This window comes from Mastacembelus armatus, chromosome 22, assembly GCF_900324485.2.
Source record: "Mastacembelus armatus chromosome 22, fMasArm1.2, whole genome shotgun sequence".
Lineage (NCBI taxonomy): Eukaryota > Metazoa > Chordata > Actinopteri > Synbranchiformes > Mastacembelidae > Mastacembelus > Mastacembelus armatus.
This window is the reverse complement of record NC_046654.1, coordinates 3,695,437-3,713,965: the sequence shown is the minus strand read 5'-3', so window position 1 is coordinate 3,713,965 and position 18,529 is coordinate 3,695,437. Positions and strand designations below refer to the sequence as shown.

The 18,529-nt window shown below is 43.0% G+C and overlaps 1 protein-coding gene across 4 annotated transcripts in view; it reads left to right on the top strand.

Moving 5' to 3' along the window:
• The first annotated feature begins 412 nt into the window (after positions 1–412).
• The window catches only part of actn1 (actinin, alpha 1), a 46,934-nt gene continuing 28,817 nt past the window's right edge, over positions 413–18,529 (top strand). For 2 of the 4 annotated variants that reach the window (XM_026299040.1, XM_026299049.1), the window contains exon 1: positions 697–795. In XM_026299040.1, coding sequence (XP_026154825.1) covers positions 697–795 — 99 coding nt within the window. Of the gene's footprint in view, positions 796–18,529 lie in introns of all 4 variants that reach the window. The other 2 variants (XM_026299063.2, XM_026299057.1) reach the window with 2 other exon arrangements.

Here is an 18,529-nt window from a genome sequence, read left to right as displayed (position 1 = left end):
AGTCAAATATTTTCCTCTGAGATATAGAAGAGTAGAGTATAATATCTCATATTTGTACTCCAGTGCAGTACTTCAGTAAATATACTTATATTACTGCTTATACTTTAGCTTTTACCTAAGTAAAGGATCTAACAAGACTTCAGCCACCCGGAAAAAGCTGAGTGTTTTTTTTAATCTGTCAAAATCTGCAGTTTTTCACCTTTAATTATAAAATATTTAAAGTAACGTTGCGTGTATTTTCTGAAGTATCCTCAGTCAGATCTTTGGATCAACCTACAACTATGGATATAAAGCCTCAGCATGGACAGACAAACCGGCCAATCCGCGTCGAGGAGGCGGGCTCAGCGGCCCTGAGGCGTCCAATCAGATCTCTCGGTCGGTTATCGATTCAATTTGTCTGAAGCAAAGTTTTTGCGTCTGTCGCTCCTCGACGCTGGACCTGCCTACTGGCGACTTCTCCTGCTGGGCAAGAAGATAGAGGAGGAAAAAGGCATAGTCGGAGGGGCCGAGAGAGAGAGAGAGAAAGAGAGAGAGAGAGAGAGAGGGAGAGGGAAACCGGGGGTGGACCGTTAATTTCATCCACACACCGTCTTGAATGCGCGGAGGAGAGTAGGCTGCTGCAAAACATCACCTCGCCGAGGACCGGGGGACGTACGAGAGAAGCAGACAGAGAGTCGATATATAAAGCTGCAGAATATGGATCACTATGATGGAGAAGGAAATTACATGCAACAAGAAGATGACTGGGATCGGGATCTCCTCTTGGATCCTGCATGGGAGAAGCAGCAGAGAAAGGTGAGAGACTGACTTCCTTCTCCCTCCGGGCTGTTTGGTTGCGGTGCCGGTAAATAAACCTCATTATCTGCACATTACCTAGTGTGTGTGTGTGTGTGTGTGTGGTGTGGTGTGGTGTGGTGTGGTGTGGTGTGGTGTGTTGTGCGCGGCTCAGTATTTTGACAGCAGATTGATCGGTCAGCTCAACACCACCAAACACTCAGCGGCAGCGGTTTCATTACCAGGTGGTGATCACCTGTGTAGGTCGGCTGCTCCCAAACTTTCCTCGCGTCCACATCCTACAAACACTCACACACTGTACAGCGTTATGAAATATCCTGTAGCGGCAATTACACGCAGGAGGCCCAGCCATTATGTTTGCAGCAGGAGGGAAAGGGGATAAGACAGAGGGGGCTGTGAAGTACAACAATTAAAAGCTGGACGGGGCGTCCAACCTTTGCCAGCGCAACAGATGTCAGCCATGCGCTTGACTGCGTATTCCGTGTGACTGGCCCCTCCTGTCATCTGCTTTATGATGAGACGTGGATTAGACCGAGTTTAACAAACCGGGGATGTCGTGTGTGTGTGTGAGTGAGTGTGTGAAGAGGGAGGGTGACCCATCCACAATTCACTTTGCGGCCTTTTTATTTAGAAGTCTCGCAATTTACGCACGGATTCCTGCGTATTTCCTCAACACAGGCTCTTATTCGCTTAGGAAGTCGTTTGTCGTGTCACAGTCTGGTTTTAGGTTGATGTCTATGTAGATTATTGCTTTGCTTCTCTACTTCCACCTATGAGCTCCACAGTCTGGGCCGTATTTATGAAATAGAGACGTAAAGGCAGACACAGTTTGACGCAGCCGTCTCATAACTGCTGCTCGTTTTCCAGCCTGGGTATGAATGGTGTGGTTCGTGAAGGGTTGCTACTTTTCTTTCCTGCTCCAAATACTTTTGCTCCGCTTTGAAAAAGGGGGAAGAAAAAGCGCTGTGGAATCTGAGTAAGCGCTGTGGTTTGGGCTGGGCTTGCATGGGAGCGAGCGTGCCCAAAAATGGTAATAATCGGCCCCTCTCGCTGCAGTTGGAAAACTTTTTCCTCAAGTTTCTTTCTTGCACTGTGAAGCTCTCGGCTTCTGGTTTCCTGGATTATGTCATCGGCAGACTGCTACCGGTCGAAATCACATGAAGGGAAATGAAGGAAAGGCATGCAGGGCTGATGTCAGGTGTGAGCAGGAGCCTGGGTTTTCTCTGCCATCAGGACAAAACAGCATCTAACGCTGCTGCTTCTTTAGTAGCTTTTCACAGCACCAGGCTCCACATCCAACACAGTTCAATTCTGCACAGGCCTGAAGGCAGCACCTGGCAGTTTAGCTCACACACCCTCGGACTGAAATGAGTCCATCATGGTCACTACTGTGATGACCAGCACTTTTCTGCATCTGTGTAACCCTCATTAATCTCAGCATCCAGCAGTGAGCAGACATGTTTTATTCATGTGTCCCTGTGCACAGAGAGCAGTGAAAAGCTGCTGAGGTCTGAATATTTCAGACTCCGCAGGTTGACAGCAGCCCCCTGGCAGGCTCTGAGAGAGAACATATAAAAACTGGAAATGAACTGACCCCAGAGCTGCTTTGCTGGCCTGCAACTTGTCGGTTGGTTCATTTTAAAAAAGTAAGACGCGGAATTGACGTGCCAGTGAAACAGAAAAACAAGCAGGAAATAGAAACAGTTGGTCATTTGCATGTTTTTGGGATTATAGTGTGGAAAGCAGAAATCATATGCTTATAACTGGAATTGTAACAGCTCAACACTCTGCAAACTGCATCATGATCTCCAGAGAGCCTGAAAACCAGTCATGAGTCTGTCCAGAAGTGATCCTTTCAGTTTATTTGTCTCTGGGACCCACGTTGAATCACTTTGGTGTTGCAATGTTTGGTGTTTCTGTACAGTTCTGCTAAATGAGAAAAAATTAAAGAAGACAGAGAAGCACGTATTTTTGTCTCAGCCCCTATTTAGCAATTCACTTTGACCCAGCATGTCAGAGAGTGTTCAACATATTTTCAGTCTGATGCAAGTCTTAACCTGACCCTTCTGTGTAAAGGCACCGGTATCTTCTTATCTAGAAGTCTTAGTGTTGTTGCAGGCCCAGGTGTCTCAGAAACACTGTGCTTGAGGTTACTTAGATCTGCAGCTCCCACTTCTTCCTGCCTGTACAACCAGCACTTTGTATATGTATTTTCACTCTACCATTCATCTGTTAAAGAAACTCATCAGCAACCCTCGCCTGTTTCTCAGTCTGGTGTTTTTATAGCTGGAAGGAGGAGTCCAGGTGTTAACCACTGTAGCTAATTTGTCCAGGTTTGTCCTTATAAGGATAAAAGCTGCAGTACCTTCAATCAGGCCTATGCCTGTAAACCTCCCGCCTACTACTTCCTATCTCCCACACCCCAACCTCCATGTTCCCAAACACTCCCAACCCACACCCACATTCCCCTGGTACGATTGTACAAGCCAGGTCACAGATAAGATTCCACCATTTGTCCATTTCTGTCACAAGACTCGTCTCATTTTGTGACTTTGAGTCTCAGATTGATCAGCTCGGGCCAGGTTTAGGCCGTGGCACTTTTCTGAGCTGCATGTCTGTAATCATCGTCTGGGTGTTCAGGCCTATACACAGCAGTGCGTTGGTCAATACCTCTCAATACAGGACTCAATTAATCCGCCCATTGGCAGCTCACTGCGTAGGAACTAAGCAAATCAGTCATCACCCTTGTCACCCCTTTACACTTTGACTAATCAGTGCTTCCTAAGCAGGGCGGTCACTGGCAACAGGCGTCCCACCCGAGCATCCTGACCCACATTTACACAAACTAACATTTTTCTGCATCTGGAGAGAACAGTTACTCTAACTGCATAAAGACTGAGCATCAGGAACTAAAACACGCCTGCCCAGCGTTTATGAAATTTCAGTATCTGTCAGGTTTCAGGAAACTGACTCAACACATGAATGACTGAGACTTCAGTTGATGTAAGAAAACCAGAAACAGTTGCATGTTTTGCTCCAGTGTTTGCTGGATTGCATAATAGGATGTGTAATGTCAGCTCTGGCCACCTCACAAAATGCATCCTGTCATCAGATTCCTGTGTTCCCATGATGCACCCTGCACAGATCTATTATAACAAAAAAAGAAGAGCATTACAGGCCTCTGGTGACAAAGCAGGCAATAGCAAAACAATGGATTCCTGTCTCTGGCAGGTGGCGTTGCCCTCTGATGAAGGCGTTATGTGCTGAAATGTTTCTTCTCTTCACTACATAAAACATGAGCAGCCTGCATCATTTTTCTCTGCCATGTTCAATAAACTGCCTGTGCCGACATGTTGACTTCAGGCTCCACTGCATGTTATGATCAAACTGAGTTATACGTGTGAAGACATACTACTTATGCATGTGAAATTTAATTTGATGAGAGTAGTGTCATAACCAAAACTATATCTGCATCAGACAGAAAAATGTGCTCCCGTCAGACCTACCTGTGATTAAAAAGGTTTCCATGGTCGTCATAGTCTCCTTGATCAGTGAACTAAACCCATTGCTCAGGTGAAACTGCTCTTTGGCCTACAGAGGACAGAATTCAGTAGTAGTCAGGAGACAGCTGAGTATCCATGTCTTGTGTCACGGTGGCTGCTGCTCCCTGTGAAATAGTAAAAAGTGCATGTGCTTGGTGTCATGGTTCACACATCCAGCCTGTAAATCCCATCAGGAGCTCCCCAGCGAACCAATCATCCCACCCGGTCACGCTGTCAGGGCCCTGCCTTGTTTGTCGTGATCGATGGGGGGTCACACACAGAGGGTGCGGAGCATCCACTTGCCCCTCACAGGACGTTTTATGTGCAGACTCCTAGCTCAACTTAGGGTACGATTAAAGGTGGAATTTAAAATTCATATACTATCTGTTGAAGTTAGAAGTGGTCGTCTCTTACATCTGCATCTATCTGATATTTTGGTGAACTTTCATTTGCTTTCAAATGTTTGAAAATTCCTTTCTGCGGCACTCTTCTTAAAGCTGAGGCAGCACAGTTTTGGAAAAGTATTTTCTGCCAGGGAGTTCGTACCTGGAGTCAAGCACTTTAACTAATTTCTTGAAGCCGTCTTGCTCCACTGTGCTTAGGGGCCTCATATCTTTTGTTAGAAAGTATGAAACAGCTCTTGTTATGTCTTTGCTCCTTTTGGAACACTTTTCATAAGGGGTAGTGGTTACGAAGGATGACATGATCGATTTCTGTTTTGGTATAGCCCCGCTGCACGCCCTACATGTTTACGCAGTAGCATCATGCCACATTTTCATGCTTTCACTGTGGTCGCTGGGATGATACTGGAACAGGTTGGTTGTGTTGCCGGTCTTGGTTTTCACCGACCGACGACATATTTTACAGATCGTTTTAATCTGTGCCTCATCGCTTTTCAAATAGCCAAACCACTTCTAGAATAATCCATATCGAGCAAAAAGGTCCAGAGCTTATCATCGTTATTGACGTAGATTTTATTGCGATTTGATATATCGGCTTTACTGTTTCATGTGAATCATTTACAACATGTGTAGTCTTGTCTATACAGCAGTAAACTTTAATGCCAACTTGGTATTTAAAATAATTAATTTCTGTCAGAAACATTAACATTTCAGGCTGATCCCAGAGTTCTGATTGCTGGTGTTCGCCTGGAGTTTAGCTTACAAGAGTGTCTCTTCCTTCTTGTCTTTCAATAGTCCAAACCTGTGAGCTTCTACCAACAGGCTGTGTTTTCTTTGTCGCTCTCTCTGTTGATCCTGCATAAACACAGTCAGTTTGATGAAAAGCGTTTCACAATGAACCGAATCATCTCATTATCTGCTGTTAATGAGAAGCTTTCAGTCAGAAGGACTTTCAGGCCTGAAGCTCCTGGCTGATGTCTGGTGTGTCAGAAGACGCTGACCTTTGTCTGGAGACTCTTACATAAGGCGACCCAGGCAGACTATTGTTTTCCAGTGGCAGTCGGCAAAGTGACGGAAATGTTTGCCCAAGAAAAGTCAATATGACGGCTAACGCTAATAGATCCTTTACAGGGTACACATGCTACACACACCCGTAAAAATGCTGTTTCTTTTCACCCTCCTAACAAACTGATGGTGATGCTTTTTAGCTTAGTCCAGCATTTTGGTGCCGACTGAACGATCACAGCAGTCTTTGCCATGAGACTTAGTGTAAACATTCATGATCTCCAGAGAATAGAAGCTAATGATCTTGTTGTTCCACAGTGAGGTTTGCATGTGTGGTTTAGAGTGAAATGTCTCAGCAACTGTTGCATGGATTGCCATCGCTTTTGTTGCAGATTTTGTTCCCCTCAGGATGAATTAGAGGATTTAGTTTCATTATCACATCAAAATTTCATTTTGTCCACTACTGCAGATCAAAGTGTATCCACATCACCCACTGCTTTAGCTGCTTCTGGTGCTTTGGTGCTTTTAGCGAGCTGATATGGTAAACTGGTCCCTGCTATAGCTTAGCTTAGCTTAGCTTAGCATTGCTAATGTGAGCATATTAGCATGGTTATGTTGGCACTAACCCACCATGGCTGTCTACTACTAATGAACATTCATGAGATTGGTTGTCACTTCCCAGCGGGATGTTTTTCCTCACATACCAGAAAGTAGTCTCCAAACCTTAGCAGTTGTCTAATTATGTACAAGAGGTTGAAGATAGATTGCACTTTTGTTTTGCAATGCAGCATAACCACAGTAAAACATCTTATCCTTTCTTGGTCTGGAAAACATTTTCATTCTGTTGTTGCCGTTCTTGTTCCTAAACACACACTCTCTTATTTGCTTCAGGAAAGTGAAAGCTAATTCTTCCTCATCAAGCTGCATACTGTGTCTGTGTTTTTTAGAATTCACTGTTTGAAAAGTCAAATGTGAGCAATTACCAGGCTCTTATCTGAACAGCTCTCAAATGCCATAGACCTGATGCAAATTCTTGCATAGCTTATTTTCTCAGGTCCATGCTCCATATTTAGAAATGTATAGAGAAATCGGCCCCAGGCTCTTGGTTATAGGTCATTAAATCAGCGTCAAGGCCAATTGTGCAGTGAATTTTAAGTTTCAGGGTTTGGTTGACAGCTTGTCTCATTTGGAGTTTCACAATTGACAATTCATACTGCAGTGTGGTGTTACATTTGCAGCCTGGTGGTAGATTTGAGAGCCCAGATGGAGTGTCTTTCAGATTCCACATCCACCATGGGATTTGGGGTCAAGGTGCATTTCCTGCAGAGCAAAGAGTGAAGAGCAACAAACCTGCTCAGGGCTCAGAAATGTCTGGAACCACTATGCACTGTTGGTCACATGTTTTCAGTTGTGTAGGCGATCTGTCTGTCTGCTTGTCTTCAAGGAATTTTTTTTTACACCACATGGATGTAGTCAGGTCTTTCCTCTGCTAATGCTATTAATGAAACCACATGCATTTTCAAGTGCTTGTGCTCGGTGCAAAACCTCTTTGAAGAACCTTCAGGGGTTCATACTGTACACAGAGTCTGTGAACATGTGAGAGTATTACCTGTAAGCCTCCTCAAAGGAGCAGCTGCACGGTGTCTCATATAGGTAAAAACAGGTCTGAGTAAACAGATACCATGGTAAAAGCAGGCAGTGGGCACACCTTTCCATTCAGTAGCTGTGTGGGTGGAGCTCCAGGGGAAGAAAGGAGAGCAGGGAGGGAGGGAGGAGGCAGTGAGTGGAAGAAGAGGCTCAGACAGAGGAGCTTTCAGGTCTCAGCACAAAGAGGGCATGTTCAGAAGGCCATCCTTTGTCATATTGTCAACCTACAGTCAATAATTTATCATCACCAGGCAGGATGGTGTGTGATGTATCACATGACTTTGTCTGCCATTAACATGCTTGAGCAAGTAAACGTGAAAATCATTTACTCATCTCTCATTTACACTTTGTATTACATACAGGTCACTGAGAACATAAACATTATGTTAATACTAATAATGCAACACAAAAGTAATTACTTGACACTTGATTTTATCACTCAGGGTGTGCAGGGCGTCCACATGTCACGTCACATCAGGGGGGAAAACGGAGAAAAACACTGATGCGTTCTCTGATGGAGAGTTAGATGTGAAGATTGGTACACCTCATATTTATCCAGACAGGATGAATCCACTCATCAACATGTCTGAAACTGTCGATGAATAAAGTGTAGAAAGCTAGTTAGTGGAGCTGACGGACTCTAGTGTTGTATTTAACAGATATAGTGTACATGAGTGGATCTTTTCAAATAATTCTCAGCCTGAGAGCAAATAAGCTCATTTCTCCAAACTCTTCCTTTAACACTAGTACGATAGGACATGAAACACTGTGCATTAACAAGCTGCTACTCGATTGTTTAGAGGAATTTACTGACATCAACTAACTTAATGTTAGCCCTGTTAATTGCACTGTGAATCCATCATGTGTCCATGGGGCTCAGTGAAGCTGTAAAACGCTTTACAGTCCCTCCAGCAAAACCCAGGATGTTCCTGAACACTGGCTAATAACTCACAACATGAAACTAAACAGCTTTGTAGTGGGAGGTGCTTTTCTATTCTTTTGGTGGAGGTGTAGGGATCAGCACACACCTTTAGCCTCTGCACCAAGTTTACAGGTACACTGAATACACAGATATTTGTTCTCAGTGTGCCATGAGACTCCTAGGGAAGACTCAGGGAAGAAGCTGAGGACCACTGGGATTCATTACTGTGAAATAATTACTGCTACTGAAAATATATTTATGCCCCTTTACACACCATGAAAGCAAAGGTTTTTTTTTTTTAAGCAATAACCAATAAGATCATGATCTTAAACGTCAGTTTATAATCAGTCATATGTTTTTCTGTTCAGTCAGGGCAGCCATCAGCGCTCATACTAACTAACCAGCTATTCTTCTTCTGTTTATCTAACCTCAGCCTCAGCTAGAAGCTTATCGATGCTTCTCTTCCTATATCACACAAGACCTCTTCCTGTACAGGACTTTGAGGCTGACGCTGGGAGTTTAGAACTGCTAGAGTTTAAATGACATGAACTAAGTGGCAATTAAAGCTCTTTTATGTTATGTAAGTGAGGTATAGTTGTAAAATGGAGCTGTGCCCACATTAAAGTGCTATTACCAGTGTTTATTCAGGCTTCTATAGTCAGCCTGTGCTCTTGTTTTTGTCTCGTTGTTTTTTTGGTGTTCCTCACCAACATCCATCTACCCTGTTCCGCACGATGTTGCTGAGTGGGTGGAAAGAGAGTTTAGAAAAAGTTTTCTCTTTGCTTTAGCCTGACTGTGCTGAAATATCCCCCCAGCCTTATCAGGGAGCCCGTCTTCCACTGCACACTGGGTGGTGCGTCACTCCTGTTTGCTCTGTGTGTAATAAATAGGCAATTGCAGCATTAAAAACAATGAAGACAGGATGTTTCTTGGGGTTTTATTTACAATGTGAGCAATTGAGTCTCATTCAGAGAGAGTAAAACTCACTGCTGTGTAGGGGCCAATTGCAGGAGAGCAAATAAAAAGTGTAGTGGGTGAAGTTACAGTGCACGGAGAAAGGATGACGCAAGTGTTTTACCTAGAATGATGTGATAAAGTTGGAAATAGATCCATCAGTGTTAGTGGGTCCTTGGGAAGGAGTTTCCTGATGAAACTCAAGGCTGTTTGTCCTGCTCTACTCCACCTTTCTAAAGACGGAAAGTGTTGAACATATGAATGTCAATCAGTTGCTGTTATTGATCATCTGATCGATTGGTGCTCATAGTCAATTAGTTGAGACTGTGCAGGCCAGTCGCCTTACGCCCTGATGACTCTGTAATGTTTGTGATACAGTCTCCACAATTAGATTGTGCAGCAGCAACAAGCACTGACCGACATTTCTTCCCCCTGCGCTACATTTCTGCCCCAGTTTCCCGCTGCACGATTAAACCTGCACACTCCCAGCATCACTTCATTTGTGACAGTAAACAACAGCAGCCACTTAGAAGTGCTCACAGGAGATCTCATTACAAGTTGTAACAGACACCGCCCCTTGACAGCCCCACCCAGCACAAGAAGAGAGCCATGCTGCTACTTGTTGGTGTGCAGTGGAGAGTCCTCGGCAGAGCGCCCGGCAGCGGAGAGGTTTGAGCTCTGTGAAGTGCTGGCAGGTGCTGTGGCTGGTGGACGGACAGACGAGGAATTGTGTGTTTGTGTGTGTGTGTGTGTGTGTGTGTGTGTGTGTGGGGGGGGGGGGGGTGTAAAACAGCAGCACTGTCACTCACGGCAGCTGATTGTGCAGATCAGTTTTAGATGCAAAGAAAATACTGAAGTTGAGAGGTTGTGAAGGGCTGTGTGGATGACAGATGTCTAGCTCCTCCTGGGCTGTTCCCATGGTCCTCTGCTTCGTTTTCATTTCTCTCTGACTTTGCCATGAACCTTTTTTTCCCTTCCCAACCATCGTAATTGCAACCTCTGTGACCTTCCACTGATCCTGCTCAGAAAAGCCAGAGGAGAAACACACATGCCCACAAGATTTTTTCCCCAACAGCTCATCTTTCTCTTGTTACGTCTCTTGGTCACCGTTTGGGTCGGGTCTTTTTGAGTGAAGCACCTTCTCTGTTCTATTGCCAGAAATAAATAAATAGTCCCATCCTTTTCATGTGTGGTATCTCATAACAGTCCAAGAAATATCCCATGAATATATTAATCAATATTCTTATGTTGACAATGAAGTGAAATGAGTTACTCTAGTGCTCTCAGCTCCACAGGCTTTTTTAGCATCTTTCAGCTCATTGTTCCAACATTAGCATGTCCACTTATTGCAGGTTTAACTAATGTAGTGTGATGTAGCGTCCTTGTTCATTTTTCCAGATGCATAATGATGAAATGATATGTTTCAAGGAAATACTATATACACCAAGTGGTATGTCTTCGTCTACATCTAATACGCTGCGCAAGTATGAAATTGTGCAGAAATATTTAAAGTAACAAGAAGTTTAGTTTTTCATTTAAAACTGATCCAAACATCTCCATGTTTCTGGAAACATAACTGGCTGATTCTGAATGAATGAAATGATAGTTTGATTATTTTGCTCCAAAGCCAGAGTCAGAGCATACTTCTGTGCATGTAAACGTAACTCTGGGTATTTGGCATAAAACATTAGTGATATATAAGAGAACATATTTCAGTTCAGTCTTGCTGTAATTATACACCTTTGTTGAAAGATGTAGCTCAGTCAGAGCAGAAAGTCAAGCAGCTGACTGTGGATTTTGGGGATCAATGGGGCTGACCCATTGCATTTTCAGCAGGAAGTAAGAATTAAAAATAATCTAACATAACTTGACAGCAGGTGTCCAAAGCAGAAGAAGGTGTAGCAGCTGCAGACTGGCTAGGACTTCACAACCAGTCACATAAGTGTTTTCCTTCATGATTTCATTTTGTGGCATAAATAAATCTCTCTCAATAGGACTGCTTCAGGTCAGGGTCACATGGGCTTTGGTGCTGATCAAAAAAACTCATGATCAGTGTTTCAGTTTATTCACTCAGCGTTTTTCATCCTCATGGTCCTGATCCACATTTCATTTCAGGTTTATTTGCTGAACTGAAAATATTACGGCGTCTCTGTCTGACTCACATGTGGAACTGATCATCAGGAGGATTCATTTTGTGTGTTTGGCTCTAAAAAGATCTGATGCATAAACAACGTAAGCCCGACAATATTAGAATAAAAACAGCTGTAAACGTTTTGATATTTTCTGCAATTATATATGGTAAGATATGAACGAAAAACAAATACCAAAGATCAATAACAAATACATGTCACTTCTGTGTTTTGAAGCTAATTTCATTCTACGTGTTGGAAATGAGAAAACGATCCATTTAGTAGCTGTTCTGGAGCTTTCAATCATTTTGCATGATTTTTATATGAACACAGTTTTCTGGGAGTTGTTGTTGAAATATCTTTTTTTTTTATGACAACTTTCCCCATGTTGGTTTAAAACTGAGGCAAATTCTCCAGATGAATGGCATTGTGAGAAAATCCAGAGCTGCTAAGTGGACTGCTGACCTGTTTAGACCTTTTGGCCTTGCAGGTTGTAGTTAAAACACCGTTTTGTATTTCTATAATATACAGATTTGGAAAGATAAAACAATCCTGTGAGGTGTAATCACCAGCTGACTCATCAGAAGGAAACAGAATATGAAAATAGGAAGAAGTAGGAAACCACCAACAGATATGATACATCATATGAGGTATTTAGCTTAATGTATTTAAAGAAGTGATAATGCACCCTTAGGTGTCCTGAGATAAGAAAAGAGCAAAATGCAGGATGTGCAGCTGTGTTTTGTGTCCTAATGTACAGTTCTGAGGACACCTGTTCATGGCCTGATTTTAAAAAAAAAAAAACAAAAGTTCCCCGTAGACCTGAAAACATCCCGTTTGGTACACAGAAATGCAGCAGCACATAAGTACGGTGGCTGTAAAAGGACACGTGCAGTGCAGTTGACGTGTAGATGTGTTGAAGGCGTCCTTTGTTCAAGCGCAGCGTGGCTCCTCCCAGCTCAGCATTTCTCTGAGTCAGGTGATGGTCAGCAGTGAAAAACGCTGCTCCAGCACAAAGCTGCACCAGGGCCGAGCCGCACGTTTCCCATCAGGCAACCACTGCAGGCAAACTGAGCTCGGGCTGATTCATGTCTGCTGTGTTGTGACCTGGGCGAAGTGGGCCACTGTACTTCCCATCAGTGTTTAGATTGGCGACTGAATGTTGTCAGAGAGCGGCGACAGCTCAGGCGTGACTCAGGACTGATGACTGTGCAGAGCTGCTGTGATAACAAGTTTATTTCTGTTGATCATAGAGAAAATGCTTTTCTCTTTGCAATGTAGTGAGTTGACAGTGCAGGACATCAGATACACGTAGTTTATTTAGTATTTATATAATGAGAATAAAGTCTTCCCAAAGCATACACTGGCTTGTTAGCCTTCAAGTAGCATTACATATTACATGTATGTAATGCTTTTTCCTGCAGCTGTATGTTTCTGTATGTCCTTTATGTTTGTCTGAGAACCGTAAAGCTTCAGTCTGGACACATTCAGAGAACAGGGTTCTCTACAGACTGGCCTTTGTGCACCGGGACACTCCTGCTTTGAGCCGGTGAAGTGGGGAGATACATGTTTACACTGGGCTCTATAATGACATGTTGCTTAGCATGGCCTCTCTGACGCCTGCTCTGTATTTGAATAGCATCTGCACATGGATTTGCATCCAATTTGTTTGCTGCAAGACCAGCAGAAGGACTGCATCTTCTTATCCACTTGTCATACCCAGTTAGACATTTGTCAGGGCATGGACAAATTTCTTTTTGTTCTCACCAAATATGCAGATATCAGACATGTTTCTTGTCTACACAACAGTTTGTAGATTGATTACAAGGAAAAAATTAAGTATGAATATAAACTATCATAAAGTATAAAATTTGATTTGAGTACAAAAAGTAAAACAATGGCCTCTTTCAGTGTTTTATATCATAAAATATCTAATTTTTGGATTTTTATTGCTGCATTAACTTCTAAGTAACATGATATTATTGTTGGTTGGGCCAGAGCTAATTTTACCTGCTTAATTCAGTGTTTGAGTGTTAACATTTATAGTATTGAATCACTGTGTGCGTGTGTGTGGATTATGTTTTGTATGTAAAATCTCCACAGTAACTCTAACAGATAAATGAGTTTTGCTTCTAAAAGTAGAAATAAAGAAATGGAAAGTGTGGTATTTAATAGATATATTTAGTTTCATTCAACCACTATTAGATTTTTGTTAAACTCCACCACTTTCAATACTTTAAAGAATCCAGATATAATCAATATTTATTGTAGAGGCAGCAGCTTTGAATCAACATTAACTTGAAGTCCTTTCCTTAACACTAAGCCGCCCACTGAAAGCTGTTGGATTCATGGTCCAGGTGAACTGTCAGCGTCACAGATGTTTTCCTGCTTGTAAACTTCTGTTGCGTGGGGAATGCGTGAACGTGCGTGTGTGTGCTGACATGTTGGATCTCTGTGAGCGCTTAGGGCGCCGTGGACGTGGGTTTCAAAAGCCTCGCAATTTCCAAGCTGTTTGTTTACGGGCCTCCAGGCTTGTGTGGTTGCCACAGCAACCGCCTAGTGTTAGGTGCTCTGCGGTATTTTCACAGATGAGCCGCTCTTTGTGAAATGAGCTCGGCTGAGGAAAGAGCTATTAGCACACTTTGACTTCTCATTGTAACACACACACACACACATGAATATGCATCAGAGCCACGAGGGAGTAAATATCAGCGGACTGGTCACAATAGCTGCTATTCTTTGTCAGACTGCAAATTTGGGTGGCTCACTGCTCCGTCACCATGAGCCTGAACTGTGGAGGGTTTGCAGTTTGAGTTGCATGTTAAAGTGTATTTGCTTGCATTTGTTTGAAACTACAGTAAATAAAGTCTCTGTGCACACATTTGTGCACAAACTGCATGCAGGCTGACAGTCTGTGTTTTCTTGTTAGCATATTTTATACTCAGGTTCTCGTTCTGAGCTGCATTTGCTTATGTGCACCCCCCCACCTCACCTCACCCCACCCCCTCGAGCACACGTGTGTGCTGAAGCAGCAGAGGCAGTGGATAGTTTTAATGGGAAGCCTGTGCTGAGTCAACAGTTTGCAATAACAGCTCGTTTGAATGACTGGCTGGCTGGCTGCTGCACCTGAGAGACTGTCGCACTCCATCATGGCTGCAAAGCCTGAGGAAAGAAGGCTTCCTCTTCTCTGGTCATACAGACGGGTTACTCATTTCACACCATTATTCTGCATCAAATTTCTCAGTGTTTGGACCATATGTTTATGCACCTTTAATTCTAAATCAGCCTGATATTTGTGGCATGTTTGGAAACCTTGTGATCTTGACTAAAATCCATGAGTTTGTACATTACAGGGCTGCAATAAAGTTCTGTGGGGTTGTAAAGCATAAAGTCAGTGAACATCACATTAAAAATTATATCCATTAATGCATTAATAATGTTTGTCTTTTTGTGCTGTATTACAGATTTATTAAACTAATATAAATATACAGTATATCTATAACTAATATTTCAGTACCAGACCTCAGGTATCATATTGTCCCCAGTATATACACATTTCAAGCAACCTTGAAAAAATAAAACATTTTCACTCTCGTTGATCTGAGTGTGTACAGAGCGATAGAAGACGTAGAAACTGAAAGAAGACAATTAAATTGAGAATGTGGTTTTTGCTGAGAGACTGCTGATAGAAAAATAAGAGAAACTGTGGGATTATACTGGCAAGTGTCAGTGCCACAAACTGGACCAGTTGCAGCCAGAGAAGGCCACGCTGGGCCCATATCAACTTTCTTTGCACACACACACATCTGCCTGGCAGCCTCAGCCTCTTTAGTGTTTTTGGAGCCAGAAGTGGATGTGTGGGTAGTCAGGCTGTATCCTCCAGTGAGCTTTAGAGGAAGGAGACACAGAGGATGAATGGTGACCTTTGACCCTCTCAGTGCACTCCTCTTTCTAGTTGGCAGACCCCCAACCTCCTGTTCTTCCTGTGCTAAAGAGAGAGCGAGCATCGTGAAGGCTGTAACCGAGAGAGAGGGATTTCCCACATCATCTGTCCAGGTTCAGCAGGCAGAAAGGTCACGTTGTTCCTGTCCATGACTCACTCTGAGCAGGATGGATGGAGCAGCTTTGTGCAGCGGGGCCCTGCTGTTTGTGCCTGTGGTGTAAATGTCTGTTTGTTGGAGTGGCTCTGTGCATATCAAGCTTTCTGTTGGTTCCTTAATCTGTCTGGTTGTTTCAGGGCCAGAACTTTGACTGGTGACTTTAAAGTCCCCCAACATACCAATGACATAATTACAACAAATGTGATCTTCTATTCCTTATGATACTGTATCACATGTGACAGTACTGTATAATATGATTTAGATCTGAAACAACCCCTTTCGGCCTCAAAACTGTATTTAAATGAGACGATATTCTGGACTTCTGAGCCTTGAGGTGATGGATCACAAGTAGAGGCAGCTTTTCTAGGAGGCAACAAGCATAAAATTTGGGAAACTCTGTCTCATGGCATAATAACCTTTAGAAATCTGAAGGTCCTGGAGTGTTAGTCATACAAGAAGCAATTTGAAGGGGTCACCTTGAGTTTGTGTTTTATAGGCTGGAAAATAATGTTAATCAAAAATAAGAGTCACTAGTTGCAGCATTAATATGATTCAGATTCACGTCTTTGTTCCCAGTCAGACCAGAAAGTGGCAAAAACCATTTCCAGGACAAAATTGTACCAAACGTTTGGTTGACGTGACAGTACGTTTGCAGTTAATTCAGGGGAATGTATTTCTGTTCTCCCTCCAGCATCTCTTTTTGGACCTTGGCAGAGTACAGTTCTTTAAAATTGTATTTTACTGCCCAGTGAATAGTTTCCTCAATTTTGGCCTCTCTGGCGTTCTGTTCCCTTAAACCTCAGCCTAGTCATGACAGTTTGATCAAAGTTGACCAAAATTGGACTCTGTGAAATATCAACGTGGCTTTATCCACTGATAGTAACCACTGCACTGAAATAAAGGGATTTCACTCTGAATGAAAATATGACTGGGTCTTATCTGCTTTGAGTACTGTAACAAAGTGCAAGTGATGATGCTTTGCAACAGGAAGGCAACTCAAAAACCAGATGTTGCAGGGAAACAAATTACGAATAAGTCTTAATCTCCATTTCTCTGTTCACAAACATCAGGTTGTTCAGACTTTGCATCACATCTCCCTTCTTTCCTGCCTCCCACTCAACTGGCCTGCAATGCACAGAGCATCCAGGCAGCAGTCTGGCCCATCCTGCTCCGTCCACTGTGTTTTATTTTGGTAGTCTGAGGGGAGGCTTGGCTCTTATTTCCAGCAATAAGGCAGCAATAACTTAAATCTTCTTTTGTTCACTCTGCCAGGTCTCCGTCGCCAGTCCTCATTTCGTTTAAGTACATGTACTTTTCTCGCTTGAAGTTTTTTGCTGTTTTGCAGATTATTGACAAAAATTAGGCATCGTCTCAATAGCGATTCAGTTTTCCTGTTTCTTTCCATGACTGTCTTGTTTTTCTCTCTCCTGATTCTCGTCACACAGACTGCAGCAGGTGTCAAGGTTTCACACGCCTGTTTTCAGGTCAACTCATGATTTGCTTATTATCATGGACAAAGTCTAGGTTGGGAGTTCAGACACAGGTTGTGTGGAGGATGCATGTCAACACCAACATGTTCCAACGTATTTATGAAAGACATGACTGATTGTTGTTAGAAACCAGCATCTGTACCATAAAATGTTTGTGTTTTCCTACACTATCTCAGCTGAGGCTCATGTTTACAGTAATAATAGCAATATTTGGAACATGTCGTCATAGCAGGTTCTAAACTTCAGTCTCGAATTAGAAACATCTTTCCAGTTGTGGAGTCCCACTTGGCAGCAGAGCGTCTTGTTTGGATGATGGATTTTAGGACTTTAATGTTGAGAGCTGGCAGCACTGAGACACACTGGTGTCATCTTTCTTCTTTGAACGTGAATGTTGTTTCCTATATGTTTTGTTTTTAGCACTTTAGGATTTATGCCAGTATAATCATGATTAATATAATATGGCACATAAGTGACTATTTGTATTGCTCGACCGTGAACCGCTGAAACTTGCAGCTAATGTGCTAACTAATGTACTAGCACTAATTAGTGCTAATAGCCCTCCAGGCTTCTTTCTGCTGTCTCTGTTCAGGACTGTGCTCCTCCCTTGGAATTATGTTTTTACCATTATCATTTCATTCATTAAAGTTATTGGAGCTCAAATGGAACCTGTCCATACAGTTTCTTCATGGGCTCCATTTGTTCCACCTATTTCTGACTCATAACCGTCTGCAGACCTGATGATGATAAAGTTTTGTGAGGTGTATCTGGCATCAAAATGGGGTTGAATCAACTGATAGTTTAGCAAAATTAATAAGCTTCGATAAATTAGACTCTCCATTCCCTTTGAGGGCAGCACTGTTAAGTAAACTTCTGACCCTTGCACACAAAGTCACTGGTTGCAGTGGTTCTTTTTCATGCTGTGACTGTTTTCCTGTTCTCCATAATAATTCAAGTTTAAAAGAAGGTAGTACTTGACCTGAAAGCAGCGAATCAGATGTCCAGAACTGTCCTGTAGCTGGAATCAAGTGGAAAATCTTCTCTTTTTCTTTATCACTGACTGCTGAGATGCCCTTGAGCAAGGCATAGCGCTGCCTTCCTCCACAGCTCTTCCTCCATGATGCCATGTTAAGTTAGAAGGTGCTCTCAGTGAACCCGTCTGGTTAAACGCAAAAGTTTAATCCATCACACATCAGGAAACCATCTGGGAGTCTGAGAAGGAGGAAGGTGCTGTAGTTGTTAGCAGCTCCATTTTCCTGGCAGGAGAAACTCTTTCCACCAGCAGTTTCTGCCCCCCCCCCGAGCCTGAATGATGCAAAGGCAGCAAAATTAGACTTAACGGGAGAGAACAACACTTTCTCCCTGGGATTCACAGAGGCCCATTTCCCCTCAACTCATCCAGACAGTATTCATTTTCATTACAGCCCAAGCTGTGGGTGGTGTTACAGTTTTTATGGCTTTGATTGTGGTTGTGGATTTGATGCTAAAGAAAATTGTTTTTTTTAATGCTTCACCCTCTTCTTGGTTGTTTTATCCTGCTGAGCAGT